Source organism: Lissotriton vulgaris, chromosome 6 (assembly GCF_964263255.1).
Source record: "Lissotriton vulgaris chromosome 6, aLisVul1.2, whole genome shotgun sequence".
Taxonomy (NCBI): Eukaryota; Metazoa; Chordata; class Amphibia; order Caudata; family Salamandridae; genus Lissotriton; species Lissotriton vulgaris.
Genome location: NC_141694.1, coordinates 1,410,747,496 through 1,410,768,358, shown reverse-complemented (window position 1 = coordinate 1,410,768,358; position 20,863 = coordinate 1,410,747,496). Strand labels below are relative to the sequence as shown.

The following is a 20,863-nucleotide window of genomic DNA, read 5'->3' as shown; positions in this document are numbered from 1 at the left end:
CTCTCTCTGTGTGTGTGTCTGTATGTATGTATGTATATATATATATATATATATGTATGTGTATATATATATGTATGTATGTATATATATATATGTATGTATGTATGTATGTATATATATATGTATGTGTATGTTTATCTATTTATGGGGCTTTCAGCCAGCCCCCTTCATCCTCAGTCTGTTGTTTTGTGACTCTGATTTTTCTTCCACCCACTACATTATGGGGCAGTTGGTCAGCCCACTTAAGCCTTTGGCTGACTTCACTGCTACCAACCACTTTGCGCTCTTTCACAAGGGGCACGTCTGCATAGGTCTCTGAGTGGTAAGAACTGCTATGGCGAGGTGTACTTTTGCAGACCAAAATATATTTGTATAGATTTGTGGAGGGCCCAGCAGCTCAATAAACTTTTACAAAAACCATGGCGAAACAAAGCAGGCATTTCAAAGCCAAAAGGCCGACACTCCATGCTAGACCTATTGGCTTTGCCAATGCTAATTCGAGCATGCTGCTGGTTGCTTGGTGTAGAATTCTAAACCACCAGCATGTGGCACCACCAAAAAAGTGCTAACCCCACATGTTCTGTAGAAGAATGTCTTGAATATAAAATTCTAGTGCAGCAAGGGATTGGAGTTTCAGAACAAGAGGTTAGTGACTGAAGGTATGGTGTCACAATCCTAGCCTTGAACAGACGTTTTGCCAAAAGCACAAGGGCCCTAACACATGCAAGCAACCAGCTCCTCTGTCTCATGCACAGTGCTTTGCCATGTTCGATTAACTATGACTGTGCCACCTTTGTGTTGTTACCGTGTAAATCTACGGATTTGTTAATTAACCTGAAAAACCATTTTCCTGACGCGTCCGTTGTGTGTACTTCTGCTGCTCTGCTTGCAATCTGGCATCAATGTGCATACGACAAACCCACGCATGCTGCTTCCACAGGGGACTCCCATCCTGCTCATTTAACCCTCCCCATGTCTTTTTTCCCCTTGCAGAGTGCGACAAGCTGCGGCGTGACGGCTATCGCAGCTCGCAGTACTACTCCCAGGGACCTACCTTCTCCGGCAGTACAAGACGTATTGAAGATGAAGAAGAATGGGAACGCAAGGTAAGCAAATGCCGCAGTGTCTAATGCAGGTGCTGCTGAAGAGCGCTCTTTCTGGTGCACGGATGCAGCACCCCTTAATGTGTACCCTTCACTTGGAGCGCTTTGTAAGAGGGATAGCTATGTGAGGATATGAGAGTCTGACTATGGGTTTTGCCTTGCATGAATATCCCCTTTCTGGTGACCGTGATATTGATCAGGGCAACTCCAAACATGTGAATTGAGACCTCAACACCCTTATAGAATCCAGGCCATTTGAGGTATAAGGGACATGCCTGCGTTCATTGCAATTATATAGTATACAGATAGGGGAAGCCAAGAAGGACCAACCACCAGAAACAGCATAGGTAACAATGATAGAGCTTATCTTAGCTAGTGTCAAGACCCTAGCTCTTCTGACTTTAGCCTGCTAGTAGGGAGGTGACTTGCCAGCCATAGTCGCCCAAGCCAGTTCTAATGTGGCTCTTCACAAATACGGATTTCCAATCCTATAGCTCGAAGAAGCCTGTGAGATCTCCGGCCGAAAGTGGAAATGCTTCTCCTATTCTTAGCCCCATTCGAATTGATGATCGTACCAGTTTTTGTGCTAACTTTTTTTGTAATTGTCTTGTGCTTGTTGTGTATAGACTTACTTGTTTAGGTTGCGTATGAAGAAAAGCGAATGTGACCTGATCTCATACGCAGCCCTTTATGAGCGCACGTATACATTCATCTGGTATAGTTTAGGCCTTAAGTGGCTAAATGCCAATTTTTCAGGATAACTATGCATTATGTCAGTGTTTAGAATTTACAGTGACTCCATGTGAATGTATATGATAATGCTGATTTTACGACATTCACAGTCTTCTAGAGTTGGGCAGCGATCTTCTAGGTCACACACTCTTAAGCCTTGTGCATCTTTACACAGCATCAGCTTGCAAGAAAGAATCCAGTAAGGGCACACACCAGAGTTTGGAGACTGCAGGGGAAGCTAAGAGCTCTCAAATGGACCCTGTCCAAGACCACTTTCATGAAGGGAAATACCCTCCATCATAACAGCCCCATCCCTTTGAGACTCCCCATCTTTCTTAGGTGTGGCATAGCAGCCGGGCGACTTGTGATGGGCCCTGGTGGTGTGGGGCTGCTGGCGACGCCTGTGGGAAAGGGAACTTGCAGCAGTGCAGGCAGACGGCTGAGTCCAGTATGTGAGATGCTGAATACTAGGGGGGTAATATAAGGCCGCCAGTGACAGCCACTTTCTGATGAAAACAGAGGGTATGTCCAAGTGTTCAAAAGATGGATGTGTTAGTTGGAACTGAAGAAGTCATTTGGTTCAGGCAGCTTTGGCTGTGTGTTGGCAGACCTGTTGTTTTAAATGCGTATTGTATACTTGGAGTGTGCTTTGGTCGGCCCCTTGCTCATGATTGGGTGGTTTGGTAGTCTATCCCTGGTGTCTGCTCTAGATTCAGTGGCTGTCCTCTAGATTTCCTGTGTGTTTTTCCTGCCCAGGAGCCTTTCAGTTTCACAGTGTTCTGATTGGATGAGTTGTTTTATTCAGTTCCTGCTTTGAGAAGACTCTTTTTTTTCTTTATGTATCAGCACTTCGTGGAAACGCATGCCTTTCCTTGTATTCTCTTCCACTTCATTTCTTCATTTTTATTAATGGTCGCTCCGCAGCTGGAAAGTACTACCAGGCCCATTTGAGCCTCATTTTACTCCCCTACTCCCTGTTTTCTTTCTTTGTTTTTTATGAGGGCTCAGGAGCTTGCACTGGAGTGCTCTTTGTTTTCCTTTTCTTTACTTCACAATTACTTAGTTATAAATTGGCACTCATGGTAGATCAGTAAATAAGAATGTCTGTAGTTTCATATGACAGATACACAAGGGCTGGTTTAATAGAAAAGTCATTATGAGGCTGATGTGTGTGCGTTTGCCTACAAAGGCAAGAAGCATTGGCAAAGTTATTAGCTCTACCTTTTGGAGCCAAAACCTCTTGGCTTTGCCAATGCTTGTGTTTTACGCCAGACTTCTTCTGAATAATGGTAGGAAGTGTTTTTATGTGACCCCCTTTCATAAGACACTTGGGAGTGACAGTCACAGAGTGCAAGTTTTTTTAGGTCTCAGGCGATAACTTTTTTTTATTTTTACCTAACACTGACTTTAGATGCCTCTCATTAGTTGCCATTGGCTGGTTTCCTTGTCACTCATTTGCTTTCTTATTATTAGTTGTCTTCCGTAGAATTTCCTTCCTTTTCTTAGGTTTCTGCCCCATCCCCCACCACCCAAAGTGCGTGGACACATTACTGTGACCATCCAATAGTCCCTTTCTCAGGCGCTATTTTTTTCTTTTCATTTAAGCACTCAGTTCATGTGTTTTCCAGCTGTCTCCCTTGTGTACTTCTCCTGCCTTCATTTTTCCCATTACTCTCCTACTTGCCCTCCTTCGTCTGTGTGCTTCTCCCAGCCCCTCCTCCATAGTCACAGTTCTCTGTGTGCTTCCCCAGCCTCTCCAGCCGATCCTTCGTTGTCCCTGTGTTTGCCCCAGCCTCTCCCGCCCGTGCTCTGTTGTCTGTGTTCTTGTCCCAGGTCTTCCTGCACACCTCGGTTCTCTGTAATCTTGACTCGGCCCTCCCCAGCCACCCTTCGTAGTTCCTGTGCTCCCCGTCCCAACTCGACTGTCACCTCCCCACACTGTGCCCTTCTCTCCTGGTCTCGCTCCATGTTACCTCATCCCCTACTTACTCTCCTCCAACAGACCGGGAACACATTATGGTACGATGCAACTCCGAGGGTGGAATGGCAGCAAAGAAGGACCCTAGAACAGACGATGGAATGGGACATTACATGACTGACAAAAAAAATCTCTTACATAAAGTCATTGCCAGAACAGCGCATGCGCTGTTACAGGCTCGACCTAAAAAACACAAAAAGCACTGTGACCTGGGCAGGTGATTTTTAGCCCTACTGATGAACAGCATGGTAAAAAAAATCTTCACCAAAGCCAATAGCTGTCATAGGTGAGTCCTGTTGTTTTTGCCAATGCTTGTTTAAATAGGATGTATTTTGGGGCACAGGGTTTGAGGCTCCTTGCCTCCTTCTCAACCGACCCTGGTCGCGCGGGGGACTGTTGCGGAAGTCGTGGTGATCGGACAGATGGTGGGGGTGTTGGATGTGCTGTAATTACCTCAGGATTTACCAGCACAGCTTAAAGTCTGCAGGATTTCCCCATTAGCGGAATTGCAGCCTGCCTACTGCATGGCGAGCTGTTGCCCTGACCTGCACCCACACAGCTCTTGGCAACACAGCGAGCTGTCTGCCGCCCCTGGCAGCACTGACGGGACCGAAAATGTCTCAAGAAGCATTGTCAAAGTGAAGCACATTTATTTTCAAGATATTGACGTTTACCCAGCAGTGTTGCTTTTTTTTTGCCCTACATGGCAGTTCAAGAAAGTCTTTTAGCTTTTTTCTTGTTATTTTAGGAGAATAACATATATGTTCATATATAAAGTCCTGTCTAGTAACAAGACTCTGAAGCAAACTCACATTTCAGTGTATTTGACATTGGACGTTCAGATTCTGTTGCAGAAAGACTTCCAAGTGAGAGCTCCTGTTTCGGAATATTTTAAACCTGGGTTTTTTCTACTTCGGCACTTTTTTTTCTTGTGCTGCTGTGATTTTGGTTAGTAGCTTTGACCCTTAGTGCTAGGACACACTTATAGGAGTAACTATGCACTTTATAATCTTCTTAATTATTATTTATTTATTATTTTCAAAGTTATAGCGAGCAGCACAAATATGCTAACCATAGTCCCAGGGATGTCTGGTGGAATCGGGGGTCCATGTGTGATCCTATGCATCCCATGTGGTCCTCCCATTGATCGATGGCTTTCACTCCAGGATCCAGGCACACGCTGCAGTAGTCAGTCTCTGCCAGTTCCAGGGGCCCCCCTCAAATTATATTATTCTGCAATGTATCTCTAATATCGGAAGTCTAAAAGTGGGTTTCCGCCAATAAGAATATGCTTTTAATCCGTGCCCGTAGCAGTGGTGGTCCTCCTCTGGGCTCAGCCGCCCCTACTAAGCCTGACCGCCCATTTCTTATCGCACACTTTTTGGGGTAGAACTTTTAATATCTCATGGTTTGTTGCTCATTAAAAGTGATGTCAATCTCAGACCTGGCTCAAGTGTACTCCCTGCTGCACTTCCTTAATATAGAATTTAAAAAGCTCTCTGCCCCCACTGGTGATGCCCATGTGGCTACCTATATATATTTTTTTTTAAACGTCTTTTTATTTAATCCGTTGTGCGCGTCGGACCGTCCAACGTCGCAGTGGGAGTGTGCGGAAGATGGCCGGGGACTGCCCGAAACACGCCCACTCATTAATTCCCCAGCACCGCGGCGCAATTTGCGCCGCGGTCAAGGGGTGAACAGACGTCGGTGATATTGTACAACATTACTTCATTCATTATTCGCTTATTTATTCAAGGTTTTATATAGCGCGAACAAGATCTTTGCAGATATCAGAGCGCTTTACAGAAATAGAGGGATGGGGCAATCAGGGGTGAATAAACACATTCTTGAGAACAGTATAATAGTAAGTAGTAGGTGAGTTGCAAGGTAAGAAGCAAAACAATATAACACGATAAACAGTCAGAAAAACCAATAATACAGAGGCTGCGCAATGTCTTTGATCCATTAGCACTAGAGTTCAGGTGAATTTAGCCATAAGGATCGCTTTTACCTCCTTCTTAAAAAGTGCAGAGGAGGAGATAAGCCTCGTTTCAGGCGGGAGTGCATTCCAGATCCTGGGTGCAATTCCTGAGAAGGAGCTCTTGTATGTTTTAACCTTCCGGAATTTTCGAGGTTTCAGTAGGAGGTTTTTTGTGCTTCTATTGGATCTCGCACCTCCTGATATAGTCAGCTTTTGAGTGAGATAGTTGGGAGACTTGTGGTGTACGGCCGAGTGTGTCATGCAGGCAATTTTCAGCTGTATTCTGGCTTCAAAAGGCAGCCAGTTCAGGGATTTCAAGTCCGGGGATATATGCGAGTGTTTTCTAGAGCCAGTGATGAGTCTCGCGGCAGCGTTCAGGGAGGCTCTAAGGGGTGCCGTTGTTGATAGGGCGAGCCCGCTGAGAGACGCAATTCCATAGTCAATGCGGGGGATGACTAGGGCTTGTACAGCAGTTTGGAAGTCCTTGGGTGGGAGGAAGGGTTTGAGTTTCCTCAAAGTGTTGATTTGGAAATTGGCCCCTTTAGTTGCTTTGCTAATGTGCTGCTGCATGTTGAGATTGGAGTCAAGTGTGATGCCTAGGGACTTCGCGGAGTCCACGATGGTGGGCTGAACATTGAATGCGGTTAGATGATTGAGCCAGGTTTGGGTGATCGTTCTTTTCGCAGGGGGTGCGATCAGAAGGAACTCAGTTTTCAGAGCATTTAGTTTGAGGTGGTTAACGGCCAGCCAAGATTGGGTGCTTCTTAGTGTGGAGTTCAGAAGTTTGATGTCTTCCGGGGATTGTAGCTTGAGGTAAAGTTGAGTGTCATCGGCGTACATATGGAAGTGTACATTCGCTGCCTGAAGCACGGTGGTGAGTGGTTCCATGACGAGGTTGAACAATGTGGGGGATAGGGCAGATCCTTGTGGGATGCCTAGTGTTACGGGCACAGATGAGGACAGCTCGTTGTTGATCTTGAACTTCTGAGACCGGTTGTGTAGGAAGGAGGTGAACCATTTGAGGACAGTCCCGGATAAACCCATTCTGGTATTTAACAGCTCCAGTAGATTCTCGTGTTTGACCGTATCAAATGCTGAGGAGAGATCAAGAAGGATGAGGAGGCTAGAGTCATTGCGATCAAGGATTTGGAGGGTGTCATCAATTATGTGAGTCATAGCCGTTTCCGTGCTGTGTTTTGCTCGGAATCCTGATTGATGAGAGTTGAGGAGGTCAAATTGGTCTATGTGTTTCGTCAGCTGGAGCTGCACGCATTTTTCTAGCAGTTTGGCCAAGGTGGGGATATTGGTGATGGGGTGGTAATTGTTTAGGTCGGCCTGATCAGCTGTAGGTTTCTTGAGGATAGGCGTGACTTGCCCTACCTTGAGGGAGTCCTGGATGAGCCCTTGTTGAAGGGAACAGTTAATGATTTTAGTCCAGAGTGGGAGGAGCAGGGGGGTGAAGCCTTTTACAGCATTAGCCGGTAGGGGGTCTGAGAGGTGATTAGAGGGCTTCAAGGTGCCGAGCAGTTATACATGCGCATCCCCCCTCACATCATAATTTACAATCCTTTGGTATGGCAATATTCACGGATCAACAAGCAACCCTAGGTGGACCCTAAACAACCCCAGTTCACCCCCTCCCCTGGTCTTAGTCTGACCTCCCTCAAGGGTTCCTGTATGCTTCCCAATGACTCCACGATTTTTTTGGGGCACCCTGTGCTCTCATATATACCACTCCATATCTATTTTCCATTGCGCTAACGTCGGTGATTCAGTGACTCCCAGTGGCTGCCTATTCTTGCTCTACTTGGAACTCCTTCCTTGCACGCACCAACTTCCGCTGTAAGGCTTAACATTCACACTTTTTACTCACTTTTTTAATGAATATTAATATTTTCGAAATATGCTCTCATACATGCCAGCACTCCTGATTTAGGCTCGAGACTCGTATGTTTTTGTTAGCCAAAAAATGGTTGTTTTTTCGCTCGCACCTGCTTTAGTACAAGACAGTGGGGAAAATTAAGTACTCCTAATTTTTTTAAAACATTTTTATTATTCTCCCTCTGCTCTGCCTCGTTATATTGGCTTGCCTTCATTTTTGGGTATATTCGGTTCCTTTTCAAGTATCCTATAGGTCTTTGTTGTTGCTGGTCCCTGTCTCTAAACAGGATCTGGGTCAGGGTTGTCCTCTTGGTTCACAGATGTCCTTAATGCTGTGTGTCAGCTAGAGTGTGGCAAGTCACCTTTTGTAGGTTATTTGTACATATTCTGTTCTGTATCGTTCAATCAAGAATACTGTAATATCCCTTAACAGCACCTTAATTCAGGGGGTGGCATAGCAGTCTCTCTAAAGCTGAAATGTTGTCCAAAGTTAGCAAAGCCAAGTTGGAACCTACTAATAAATAGACCTGTTCAAGCAGCGAGTGCTCTTTTTGCTCTCTTTCACTAGGTTTGTATCTGGTAGAAATTCCACCTCCTGTGAGGGTCAATAGTGACCAGCAAACTAGAGCACTTCTGTTCTCTCGATACTAGCATCTTCTCACGGAAAGCACCTGAATGTTGTGAATAGACTCGCATTTTACTGTAGACGGCAATTCAGTGGGGACTCAGGGGTGCATCAGCAATATTTATCTCCTGATCCAAATCTGCTCGCCTACGCTATCTATATGTGACTCGCGTCTGCGGGCCCACGGGCCCTCTTTGACGTGTCGCAAGGATGAGTCTGTAGCTCCACTAACAATGATCGCATCAACAGCAGGTTCAGACCGATAACATTAACAACAACTAGCACTCTTGCCAGCTTCCCAAGCCCGCTTCAGACATCTCACAACCTTCCATTGTAGAGTCTCCTCCCTCAGTTCATACCATTTTCTCTTCATTAGTTATAAAATTCCCTTTCCATACACCCCTGTGTCTGATTGCTTTAACCCCTTCGATGCTGATGACGAGCTCAGCTCGTCATCAGCCACGGGTGACGTGTGCGGATGACGAGCTGAGCTGGTCATGTAACGCGGTTATTCGAAAACAGCCGCACAGCGCAAAAATAACTGCAGCAGCAATGCAGTTAAGCCACTCATAAGTAGATCACGTGATTGTGCCAAACACAGAGTGCCTGGAATTGGTACCCAAAAGCTGGGGCTAACTGGTGAATATTTTGCTAAATTGCTGCAGGCATTCAGAAAAGATAGACAGGAACACCACAAGGCATGCATACTAGGCTGCAGGGTGAAATGCACCCAGAAAAATTGGTGCTGCCTGCATAAGTGTGGAACTAGCTGCAGAAGTGTGTGGTGCCGCACCCTCTTTGTGGCTTCGTGTGCCGCCTGCATTTACCTATTGACCATGGTCAGTGTGGTTGATGGTCTACATGGGTTTCCTCTGTGGTCCTCCTGTACATCACTAACGGTCTGCCCTAGACAGTCTGCCGGATAACAAAGCAATCCCATAAACACCTCAAAGACCATTTTAATGTAATTGACATGCCTGCACTATGCCTTGTACAGAGAACTCAATCAATCAATCAAAGCATTTATATAGCGCACTACTCACCCAGAGGGTCTCAAGGCGCTAGGGGAGTGGGGGTCCGCTACTGCTCGAACAGCCAGGTCTGGAGTTGCTTCCTGAAGGCGAGGTGGTCCTGGTTCAGGCGGAGGTGGGTCGGGAGGGAGTTCCATGTCTTGGCGGCGAGGTAGGAGAAGGACCGTCCCCCTGTGGTGGCTCTTCGGATGCGGGGGACGGCGGCGAGGGCATGGCTGGTCGATCGAAGCTGGCGTTTGGGAGCGTAGAAGTTGAGGCGGCTGTTGAGGTATCCTGGGCCTTGGTTGTGTAGGGCTTTGTGTGCGTGGGTGAGGAGTCGGAAGGTGATTCTCTTGTTGACCGGGAGCCAGTGCAGGTATCTCAGGTGCCCGGAGATGTGGCTGCGACGGGGGATGTCCAGGATGAGTCGTGCTGAGGCGTTCTGGATCTGCTGGAGTCTCTTCTGGAGTTTGGCGATGGTTCCGGCGTAGAGGGAGTTGCCGTAGTCCAGACGGCTGGTGACGAGAGCCTGGGTGACCGTCTTCCTGGTCTCGGTGGGGATCCACCGGAAGATCTTACGTAGCATGTGCAGGATGTTGAAGCACGACGAGGAGACGGCGTCTGGTCATGGAGAGGGAGGAGTCCAGGATGAAGCCCAGGTTGCGTGCGTGGTCTGTTGCTTTGGGTGCGCTGCCTAGGGCGGGGGGCCACCAGGAGTCGTCCCAGGCGGAGGGTGAGGATCCCAGGATGAGGACTTCCGTCTTGTCCGAGTTCAGTTTCAGGCGGCTGTTCTTCATCCATTCGGCTACCTCTTTCATCCCTTCGTGAAGGATGGCTCTGGCGGTGGCGGGGTCGTTGGTGAGGGAGAGAATCAGCTGGGTTTCGTCGGCGTAGGAGATGTTGAGGTTGTGCTGGCGTGCGATGTCTGCGAGGGGGCACATGTAGGCGTTGAAGAGGGTTGGACTGAGCGAGGAGCCTTGAGGAACGCCGCAGATGACTTCGGTGGCTTCAGATCTGAACGGGGGGAGGCGGACTCTGTGTCCTTCCGGCGAGGAAGGAGATGATCCACTCCAGTGCCTTCTCCTGGATTCCGACGTTGCTGAGTCGCTGCACTAGTGTACGGTGGCAGACAGTGTCGAAGGCCGCGGAGAGGTCTAGGAGGATGAGGGCTGCTGTTTCTCCGTTGTCAAGCAGTGCTCGGATGTCATCGGTGGCTGCGATCAGGGCGGTCTCGGTGCTGTGGTTGGCTCGGAAGCCAGACTGCGAGAGGTCGAGGGATCCGTTCGTCTCGAGGAAGGCGGCCAGCTGTTTGTTGACGGTCTTCTTGATGACTTTTGCAGGAAACGGGAGCAGCGAGATGGGGCGGTAGTTTTTGAGGTCGGTGGGGTCGGCTGATGGCTTCTTTAGTAGAGCGCTGAGTTCGGCGTGCTTCCAGCTCTCCGGGAAGGTAGCGGTGTCGAAGGAGGTGTTGATGATGTCCCGCAGGTGGGGTGCGATGACAGCGTCTGCCTTGTTGAAGACGTGGTGAGGGCAGGGGTCGGTAGGAGATCCGGAGTGAATGGAGTTCATCGTGCGGACGGTGTCTTCGGTGCTGATCGGGGTCCAGGCGCGGAGGGTGGTGGTGGGGAGCGGTGGTTTGGTCGTGGCGTGCGTCGGTTGAGTGCTGAAGCTGTTGTGTATGTCCGCGATCTTGTTGTGGAAGTAGGAGGCGAGGGAGTTGCAGAGGTCTTGCGAAGGGGTGATGTCGTTGTTTCCAGCGTTGGGGTTGGAGAGCACTTTAACGATGTTGAAGAGTTCCTTTCTGTTGTGTGCGTTGTTTTCCAGTCGTTTCTTGAATGCGGTTTTCTTGGTGGCGTGGATGAGTTGGTGGTGTTTTCGGGTGGTGAGCTTGAGGGCAGTCATGTTGTCCGGTGTTGGGTCTCTGCGCCAGGTTCTCTCGAGGGCTCGGCAGTTCTTCTTGGAGCTCTTGAGTTCGTCGGTGAACCATGGGGCTTTCTTGCTACCGGGTCTGCTTGACGGGGTCTTCAGAGGGGCGAGGTCGTCTGCGCAGTTGCTGATTCACTTCGCGAGGTTGGTGGCCGCCTGGCTTGGGTTCGTAGCGCTGGTGGGAGGGTTCATGCTCAGGGAGGTCGCGAGCTGTTCGGCTGTGATCTTGTTCCAGCTTCTGCGTGCAACCTGTTGCTGGTGGTGGAGGATCGTGGTCCTTCTGAAGCTGAAGTGGACGCAGCTGTGGTCTGTCCAGTGGAGTCCGGTGGCGTGGCTGAATGCGATGTCCTTGCTGGATGATAAGACGGGGTCGAGTGTGTGTCCGGCGTAGTGGGTGGGGGTGGTCACCAGTTGCTTGAGTCCGAGGTTGTCCAGCAGGGTGGTGGTGTTGCGGTCGTTGTTGTTCTCCAGGTGGAAGTTGAGGTCCCCGAGGAGGATGTAGTCAGCGGAGAGGAGGGCGTGCGGGCTGATGAAGTCGGCGACGTCTTCGCTGAATTGTGTGCGTGGTCCCGGGTGTCTGTAGATGAGGGTGCCTCTGAGGGTGGTCTTGGGGTTGATGTGGACCTGGAAGTGCAGGTGCTCGGCGGGTGCGAGGGTGTCGTCGGTGTTGGTCGTGATGCGGATGGTGTTCCTGTGGATGATGGCGATGCCTCCTCCGGTCTGGTTGATGCGGTCCCTTCGGATGATCTTGTAGTCGTCTGGGATGGCGATGGCGATGTCGGGCGCTGAAGAGGCGTTCATCCAGGTTTCCGTGAGGAAGGCGACGTCTGGTGAGCTCTGGAACCTGCTTGACAACTTCGACGGCGTGTCTGTGGACGGAGCGGGTGTTGAGCAGGATGCATTTCAGGTGGCTGCTGCTGTTGCTCGTCTTGGTTGGTGCTGGAGTAGTGCAGGTCCGGATGCAGGTGAACTTGCAGGAGTTGCAGCAGAAGGGTCCGTGGGTGCGTCTGGGGGTGGCTCGGTAGCATCCTGGGATTCGGCCGGCGTTGAGTGCGTTGAGGGCGGTGGCGTCGTACATCCGGCGGCTGGGCTGGGGTCTGCGGCGGGGAGGTGGCGGGAAAACGCCGCAGGGGCTGGGCTCAGCAAGGGGAGACAGGGGACAACAGCGGAAAGACTGACAACGTGGGTGAGAAAAAACTCAGGCAGAAATACAGGCTACAAACAGTAACTACGGCGGAGAAAAAGTTTAGCAGGGAGAAGAAGGAGCAGGCAGCGCAGGCGGGGCACAACCAGAGGCAGCGGCCGGGGACCAGGGGCACCGCTGCGGGCAGCGGCCGCACTCGCCTGGAACCAGGGGCACAGCAAATGGGCAGTGGCGGCACTTGGCGGCAGCGAGGGCACACTGGACTCACACCCGGAGGAGTGAGCTCGGTGCGTGGGGTGACCGGCCCAGAGGGTCAGAGAACTCACTGTAGGTGCTAATTACTGCATTATTTTCCCACCAACAAGAGTTTTTACACAAATGCTAGTTTATCTCAGTTACACCTGCTATTGTGGCCCCAACATTAAAAAAAATATTCATTATTTTGGATACAACAGAAAAGCTGAGAAACCTATTTATCTGTAAAACACAAGCAGGAAACGAAAGTGAGCCTATAAATATAAAGAAAGTACTTTCATGTTACCAATCCTTAACACAAACTTGTGCTCAAACTAACATCTTCCCATAGTCTTGTTGTTGATGAATGTAGCAGTTGGACAATAGTGTCCGACATTTAGAAGCAATTCATGTTCCACTGCTGCAGCATTCGCACCTTGGCATTCACGTGCTCGCTTTCAGAACTGTTGTTTTCTCCCCTGCGGTTTGCATGTGCCTAAAGCCTACATCAGGTATATCCTGCACCCACAAGGACGCCATCTTGTGTATCCCAACTGCAAGGGACACCGCCCTTGACCCTTTACCACCCAAGTTACCCTCCGTTGAAATGAAGAACTAGAAAGGTGATGCTCCATTAGTACTCATCAGCAGTGAACAACTATTATGGTGCAACTCCCCTGTAGCCGTGCTTTGGTCAACTTCCTTTCTTAATAGCCTCCCACTGTGTGTCATGCAAAAAAACAGAACTTGGAATACATTGTCGAAGATATGGAATTAGGGGGTTGTACTGAGCACTGCACCAATTACCTCACTTGCCTCTTCACGCAGAACACATTTTCACTTGAAGTGCACTCAAAACATTTAATACATTTAATTAGATATTCTACCACTAGCCATTTTCACCACTTGGAGGCCACAAAATAAAGTTGTGTTTTTAATTGCATACTTTTTCTGTCATGTGGTGATGGTGTTTAATTTACTCAGCACTGCAAACACACCAATAGCAGTCTGCAAAAAAGTGCACATGAAGTACAGAGCAAACATTGGACATTGTGAACAGTACAGAGGCTAGGTCATAGTGGAGTCTCATGGCAATTTCTTTCTTAAAAGCACCTTTATGAACTTAGCGGCAGGTAGGAGCACCTTCAATGCAGAATAGGCCTGCGTGCATGGGGTGCTCTTGATGCCCCACATGTCATGTGTGAAAGTGCCTGCTGTTGAGCATTCTGTCCATTGTTCAGTCTATACTTAATACTGCATGCTCTTGTGACTTTGTGGTATGTTCTGGTGTGCTTACTTTTTCTTCCTCACCCTCTTTTCTTCTCTTTCCTCCTGCAGCCTACCCTCTTAGGCTGCCTTGCTCAGTCTTGCATTAGTGCCTGCTGTAACTTGGTTCCGTGGAGCCTCCAGGTACCCAGCCCACGAATGGGCCCATCCAGCTGTCGCGCGTTCAGCTTGATGTCATGGTAGCTTTAGCACATCTGCAGTCCACTCCAATCCCTGGGCCCTTCTAGTCCATTGCATCTGCTTTCCGGCCTGTTGCTGAGCACTAACCCATGTGAGCTCTGTGTGGTGATCGGTGCCAGTCTAATGTGTTAGCATTCTGCCTCCTAGCCTCAAATCTTCCTTAACGTAGTGGTAACAGTCTAGACTCGCCGTCTTAAGGTGAATCCTACTTTCCTCACCCTTTAATGCAAGCTTTCTGTACACCTTGTGCTATGGAGGCGGCCCTCCTTGCTCATACGCAGCTCTGGGTCTGAGCCCCAAGATGCTTTGCAAAACATCAGCATAACTTCACTGTAACCAAAATGCCAAACTGAGCAAGAGAATCACAAAGAAAACTACTAACCACACTCATACTCCATCTAGACTTCCCCATCAGATCCTTCACAAAGGCAACACTCTTCTTCTGGCTTTGAAGCCTCAGGTTGGGGCTCCGCCTCCGGGGTGGAGAAACGCCTCTTAAAGTGCCTTGCGAACACAGTCCATAACGGGGGGAAGCTCCTCCCAACCTCCCCGGCACATACTTTGATTGGCCCTGGGCATGTTCTGCTTTTGAGGGAGGGGAAAGTCCTCCCGCCCTACACGCCTATTCACTTTGATAGAGCATGAGCATGCAGTGATTTCTAGGCAAGGCATACGCGTGGCTAGAGTGTGGTTCTGGTGAATGCTCTTGGAGTTCTTTTGGAGAAGAGTCTGGCTCGCCAGGGACTTGTTGCTGATGTCGTGTAGCGTGGGATTCTTTAAGGGAATAACCTTGATCTAGTGTGCAAGTAGAAGCTGGAGCATATGCTCTCTTTAATTATCCCAGATGTGCTTAGTAGCTCCCAGGTGTGCATAGTAGCAGGTGATAAGGTCAGCCAGGTAATCTATGATGCAGAGATCTCTGGAGTAACTACCTGGGGCTTTCAGCATGTGTAGGTGGTGCTGTGTCAACCCTTCACCTATCCATGGTAAAGAAAACATGCATCACTGATATAGATTCTAATTCCAGCTGTTATTTGGTGTTTTTAAAAGCTTGTTCGCCAATATGAGAAATAATAGAACAAAAGTCCAATGTAATACTTGATGGTTTGACTACGGCACTATGAAATATAACCCCACTTGAGACGTTTGGCTATTTTGACTAGCCAGTGTATTATTCAGAAATATTTTGTAAACGTATGTCTTTATTCTGTAGTGAATAGATGATCTATAAAGGTGTGTGAAAAATGGGTTTTTCCCTCTGCAGCCAAGAGCAGATTGAATTTTAAAAAATAAAGCCATGTTCTACAGTATTGTCCCTGCCTTCACTTCTTGCAGGTGAGACATCCCCGCATTTAATTCATATTCCTAAAAAGATCTATTTTAAGGCTGCCCCGGGTCTCTGCGGTGGCTGACATTTTTGTAAATGACTGCAGAGTTCTACAGATGGAGAATATTGGGGCGCCAATCAATTAAAAACTGGTTTATTGATCAGCTCCATACACAGACCTTCCAAATGCAGACTTCAGGCCATACAGAATGCAGGGTTAGGCAGATTTTTGGTCGCCGAATAAGACTGGAGTTTCAGTTGCCTAAGACTCTGGGCCTCATTTAAGTTTTGTAGTTGACATGTTGAAACTTTACATGCTGATGCCATGCTTAGCATTTAGACATTTTTGTAATTAAGAAAGGGTTTCATTTTGAGTCGATTTTACAAGGCAACATAGACATTCTGTCAGTTTCTCATTTCTTTCTAATTCTTTTCTCATTTTGATTTCAGAACAATATTTAGAAACGCTTTCATTACACTTTAAATTTAAAAAACTAACCCTCAGTCTATTCTTTTGTACAACACACAGCCATAGATGCAGCCTTGGAAAAAATGTCAAATATACTCCATGAATTACGTGTGGTATTGACAACATGCTTCACGTTATATTTACGTCTATGTTGTAGATTATATATACTTAACTTAATTCAGATGCCAATTTAAATTCAGTGCAGTTTATCAACTGATGTAGTAAAGAGGCACAATACTGTGACTGGTTGTCTACAGCCCTTCAACCTATTTCACTTCAGGACTTCAAATACCCCATTGTGATTATAACTCAAAATTGTGCATTAAACTTCAATTGCAAAGAAATTGCACATTTATTTTTAAAATACTCGCTAAAAACTTCAGAAAATTAGCTAATCCCAGTTTTCTTATTGATGCACAATCACATCAGTATGATGAATTATAAACAGCGCAGTAAAGCTAATAATTTTTGTATATATGTGAAAACTGTACCCATTTGTTAAAATTGAACTAAACTGTAATTTGTTCAGATTCTACAAAACTCAGTAAAAGCTACAAAGGGACCCATATTCTCTATATGTATGCAGCGACTCCACTAGCTGCCTATCCACCAGAATGTGATTATTTAAGATGTGGGGCCTAACTTGTTAGCAAGTTTGTCTCTGGCTCACAACACCTTTTCATTTGGAGCCCAGCGGTGTTATCCTCTTTTGATATGGCGGTCCAGCTAAGAAAAATAGGCAAGTCCCGCCTCCTTCCAGATTTAAACATTGTAGCAGAATGATCATCTCTTACAGTGCCAACCTTCTGGAAGGTTCTTCAAGCAAAATTTGCAGCTGCCGACTGTACTTGGCTTTTGCTGAGCTTCTTAGGTCTTTCTGTTTGCTTACTGTTCCAATTTTACAATGTTTCCAGTACAAGCGGACACAGTTTTTACTTGTCATTGTGCCTTTGTCATTTGATTTAAATTGTATGGTATAAATCGCTGTAGAAATACTATGTAGGCCCATGCTCCCCACTTATATTGATTGATAGCATGTACAACGTACTACTGTGCGGATGAGGCTTTTAGCGGGATGAGGTGCATCATGACTGGTATGTTTGAAGAAATAGTGGGCATACGTTATGATTGGAATTTAGTTGTGTTTTTTTTGTCACAGTGGCATGCAAAAGGCCTTTCCTTTGGATTTTAATATCTACTTATCTACTTATTTTCCAGCAGCGGGGCATTCCCAGTCTGGGGGCAGGCCACGTGGTTCTGTGTGATTCAGTGGGATAAACCCAGGTGACAAAAGCAGAGATATTTAAGCTACTAACTCGTAGCGCCCTATTTCTCCCTGAGAGCCTGCTATTTGCGTGCCCTCCAAGTTACTAGATCCCCTTCCGCCCAATCTGTATAAAAAAAGTAGGCTTAGTCCAACAAGAGAGGTTTACCAAATCCCGTAGGGTGACTATTGGTAGATACAGGTGGGATCCAAATGTAAAAAAAAAAATCAGTGTATTGTTGTAATCCGGCTCAGACGCCACTAAAGTGCTTAGCATCGCCTCCGCTGCGTTGAGATCTGCGCCAGTTTACAATATGCTGGGCCACAGCAGCTCTTTTCGTTATCCGCATTACTGTCAGTTGCCCGCTTGTCTGGGCAATTAATATGAAAAAGAGGAGCACTTTTCTAATGGATTCTCTCTGTGACTGGTCACACTGCACAAGTCCCCAAAGGCCCCCAGCCGACAGCTGCGACGCGAGCTACTGTACGGTTTCCCGATGACATTTATTGATTCTGACAGCATTAAACCGTCCAGGACTAAAGTAGGTTAGTGGGGCTTATTGTCACCAGCTTCCAGACACAAAGGCACCTCAGGTCTTCCCTTTGAAATTTCCCGAAGCCAGAAAGACCCCATTTGTGGGAGGCTTTCAGTCTGTAACTTTTCATTACACTGAAGCTGTGTACATTATGTTTGGACTGCAGGTGTGATTTCCCAGTATTTGCCTTTACACAGTTCTTGTCAGTGCTGCTACTGTTGAAAGTAGACCCACTCCCTAGATTTTCAGTAAGTGTCAGTCCAGATGGATTGAAAAGTAGGCATCCCCATGTACTTGATTAGTAGCAGAATAACTGGGACTGCAGTTTTTTTGTTTAGATCGCTGATCGGTGAATCCTGTGTTCCTATTCGGTTGACATGGCAAGGCTCTGACCTCAGAGGATGAAGTTCCTTAGTTCGCAAGAGTAACGGTGGCCATGTTCTAAGGTGCCTTTATTATCAGAGGTTTTAGTGTGGTAGCATTGCATAGAATCTTTCAAACTAGAGGTGGTAGATCCTTAATGTGAACTGGGCGATTCCCGTGCTCCGCTGGAAGCTTCTACATCAAAATCCTAATGTAGTCATGTTGTGTGACCCTCTTAGCCTGCCTCTGTCTTGAAGTGCGTTAGTAGAGTAGACCACAGGTTTCCTTTTTACTACAACTGTTTACAACTCCTGCCGCTTGCAAAAATGTTTTGATTACGAGTGGGGGGTTCATTCCATTATTCCCCACCCGATTCACAGTATCGACACTGGGCTTTTGTGCAAGTCTTTCCATGTGACTGGGTCATTGCCTCTCAGCGAAGGGTTGAAGTGCGCGGGAACTCAACTGGCTTTAAGCTCCAGAATTATTGAGCTGGCAAAGTGGCATCCAGTAGAGAGGGGAGCTGTTTCTCTGGATATGTCCCACACTCTGAGCATTTGGAAAACTGCAACCTGTTTACCTTAGACTCGTGTGATAACTGGCATTTGAAACAAGGAGCTTTTCCTTCAGTCTGTTGGAATTTCTATGACCTAGAAATCAAATGGCGACAAAGGTTTTGAGTAAAGCTTACATTATTACTTTTAAGTCTTGAGTCTTATTATCAAGTAGTTGGATGGCTGTTGAGTGATTATTTTTGGTTTCTGGTCCTCCTGAGACTAGAATGCTGTCTCGTGACTGACTCACACATTATTCAGTTCTGGACTTAACAACGTATCCATGTGCGTCTAGAATGCCAGATAAGTTATGTAGCCGAAGAGCAGTGCGCCATGAATTTGACGCTGACGCTATCTCTGGTCTTTGTATTGTGTGCGTCTGTATTGTTTGTGCGTATGTATTGTGCAGGAGTCACATGTGGCCTCATGGATAGTGATTGCAATATCCCTGGGGGTGAAGCAGCTTTGTTTCAATCAATGCAATCTCGTGTGTCAGGCAGCGTGCTCTCTCGCTTTGATCGCAGTGCTCGGGGGCTGAAACCTGTCAAATCACAGTGCATCCCGACGTTGATCCACTGTTTCCTTGTTGGCGCATTAAGCCTGAGTTTCGCCTTCTCACTGCGATTGTTCCTTAAATTTCTTGCTGGAAAAGCAATTCAGTCATGCTTCCAGTCTCCCATTTAGCCTTTTCCTAGTTTTATCTATCAAAGAAGTGCCTTTTCTTTCTCTTTTGCTGGTAGGTTGTGGCCCTCGAGCAGTTTTGTCTGGCAGTCCTACAAACAAGTGCCATTCAGTGTTTGGTCAAGTGCATGCCGCTTTCTTCTTAGCATTGCTGCAGTTCTCCTTGATCTGATCTTGGGGCCACTTTGCGGTCATCTATCCATTACATAGGACACTGCCAGTCACCACGCCAAAACAACTAAAATATGCACCATCCTCCTATCCGCTCACTGTCTCCATTGACCTGGTTCTGATATCAATGACCTGCTTGGCCAGTCTTCTCTTACTGCTTTAAGCCCAAGACATTTGAGGAAACTGTTAGTCAGCACCTTGATTTCCGCCACATATTGCCTTGATTTCATTTTTCATCTTCTGCCCCGTGCTTCCATACCTGCCCTTGTATCTCAAATATGCTCTACTGTTAACCCTTTCCCTGCTGCCGTCGGCAGCACTACCTCCCCAGTGCTGCCGTCGGCCATTGGCCGACGGCGCCCCACCCGCGCACGAAAACGCCCGCACCACGGCGGAATTACCGCCGCAGTTAACGGGTTAATATCCTTAACAAAGACAATGCCCGTAAGTGCACAATCTGTGCTAGTGTGCATTTGCAAAACTGGCGAGAAGGCAGCACTGGTCCTTATGTCTTTCTCTGCTTCCTTTGGCTGCTCCTCCTGGATTGTTAAGGTTTCTGTGAGCGGTGTGGGCCACTAGGGTGCAGCACTAGGCCTGAGCCATGCAATCGTGCAAGGGTGAACTCGAGAGTACTTCTGGATCTACACCACTTACCTGTGGAATGTTATGAGGTCTGTCAGTTCTGTTTGGACTGTTTCTATTGGAAGAGGACCAGGTGTGATCTGCATATTGCAGGTCCTTGTCTAGAGTAGAATAGGGGCAAAATAACAATGGACTGGAATGTACCCCTACTAATTACCTGTGGCTGGGATTCATTCAAGCATTCCATTCATCATAGTTGTGTTTTTCAAAGTGAGGTACGCTAAAAGTGATGTGTAGGTCAAAATGCGAGTCCTGTGCTCACCATGCCAAAAGTGTTCTGCTGCACCTCATAGATGAGACCCAACAAGTCTGAACTCGGGCTGTGCTTGCTCGTATTCCCATCTACAGGAGACCTGGCCTGCAGGTCAAGGTGGATTGTTATAGTTTAAGCAGGACCAGGCTAGATTTGCATTTGCAGTGGATCTTGTTTGAAGTGGTATAGTCAGGAGATTTACCAAGACCGACTGTCATCTTAGTGCAGCAGTTTCTCAGGATAAGGCCACTGATGGCTGGCAGTGGATTGGCAATTGCCTGACCACCATTCAGAGGTTAATATGTTTTGTATACCTTTATATGAATGAATCTAAGAACAAATTCCTGTAGGCCAGAATATAATCAGAAGTTAGCTATGTGAACCTCTTATTGGAATATTTAATGACTCCAAAAGTCTCCTCCCAGTTTGGGATCTACAGAATTTCAGGTACACCCCGGAAGGCTTACAAAGTTTACTTCGCAAAACTTTGCTTGCTAAGGAAGATGTATTTCAAGAACGTTT

At 47.3% G+C, this 20,863-nt stretch overlaps 1 protein-coding gene across 12 annotated transcripts in view; it reads left to right on the top strand.

The window, feature by feature from the left end:
* NHSL1 (NHS like 1) overlaps positions 1-20,863 on the top strand; it is a 466,661-nt gene that overhangs the window by 422,760 nt on the left and 23,038 nt on the right. For all 12 annotated transcript variants that reach the window (XM_086927527.1, XM_086927531.1, XM_086927530.1 and 9 more), the window contains exon 3: positions 994-1,106. In XM_086927527.1, the coding sequence (XP_086783653.1) occupies positions 994-1,106 (113 nt within the window). The remainder of the gene's footprint in view (positions 1-993; positions 1,107-20,863) is intronic.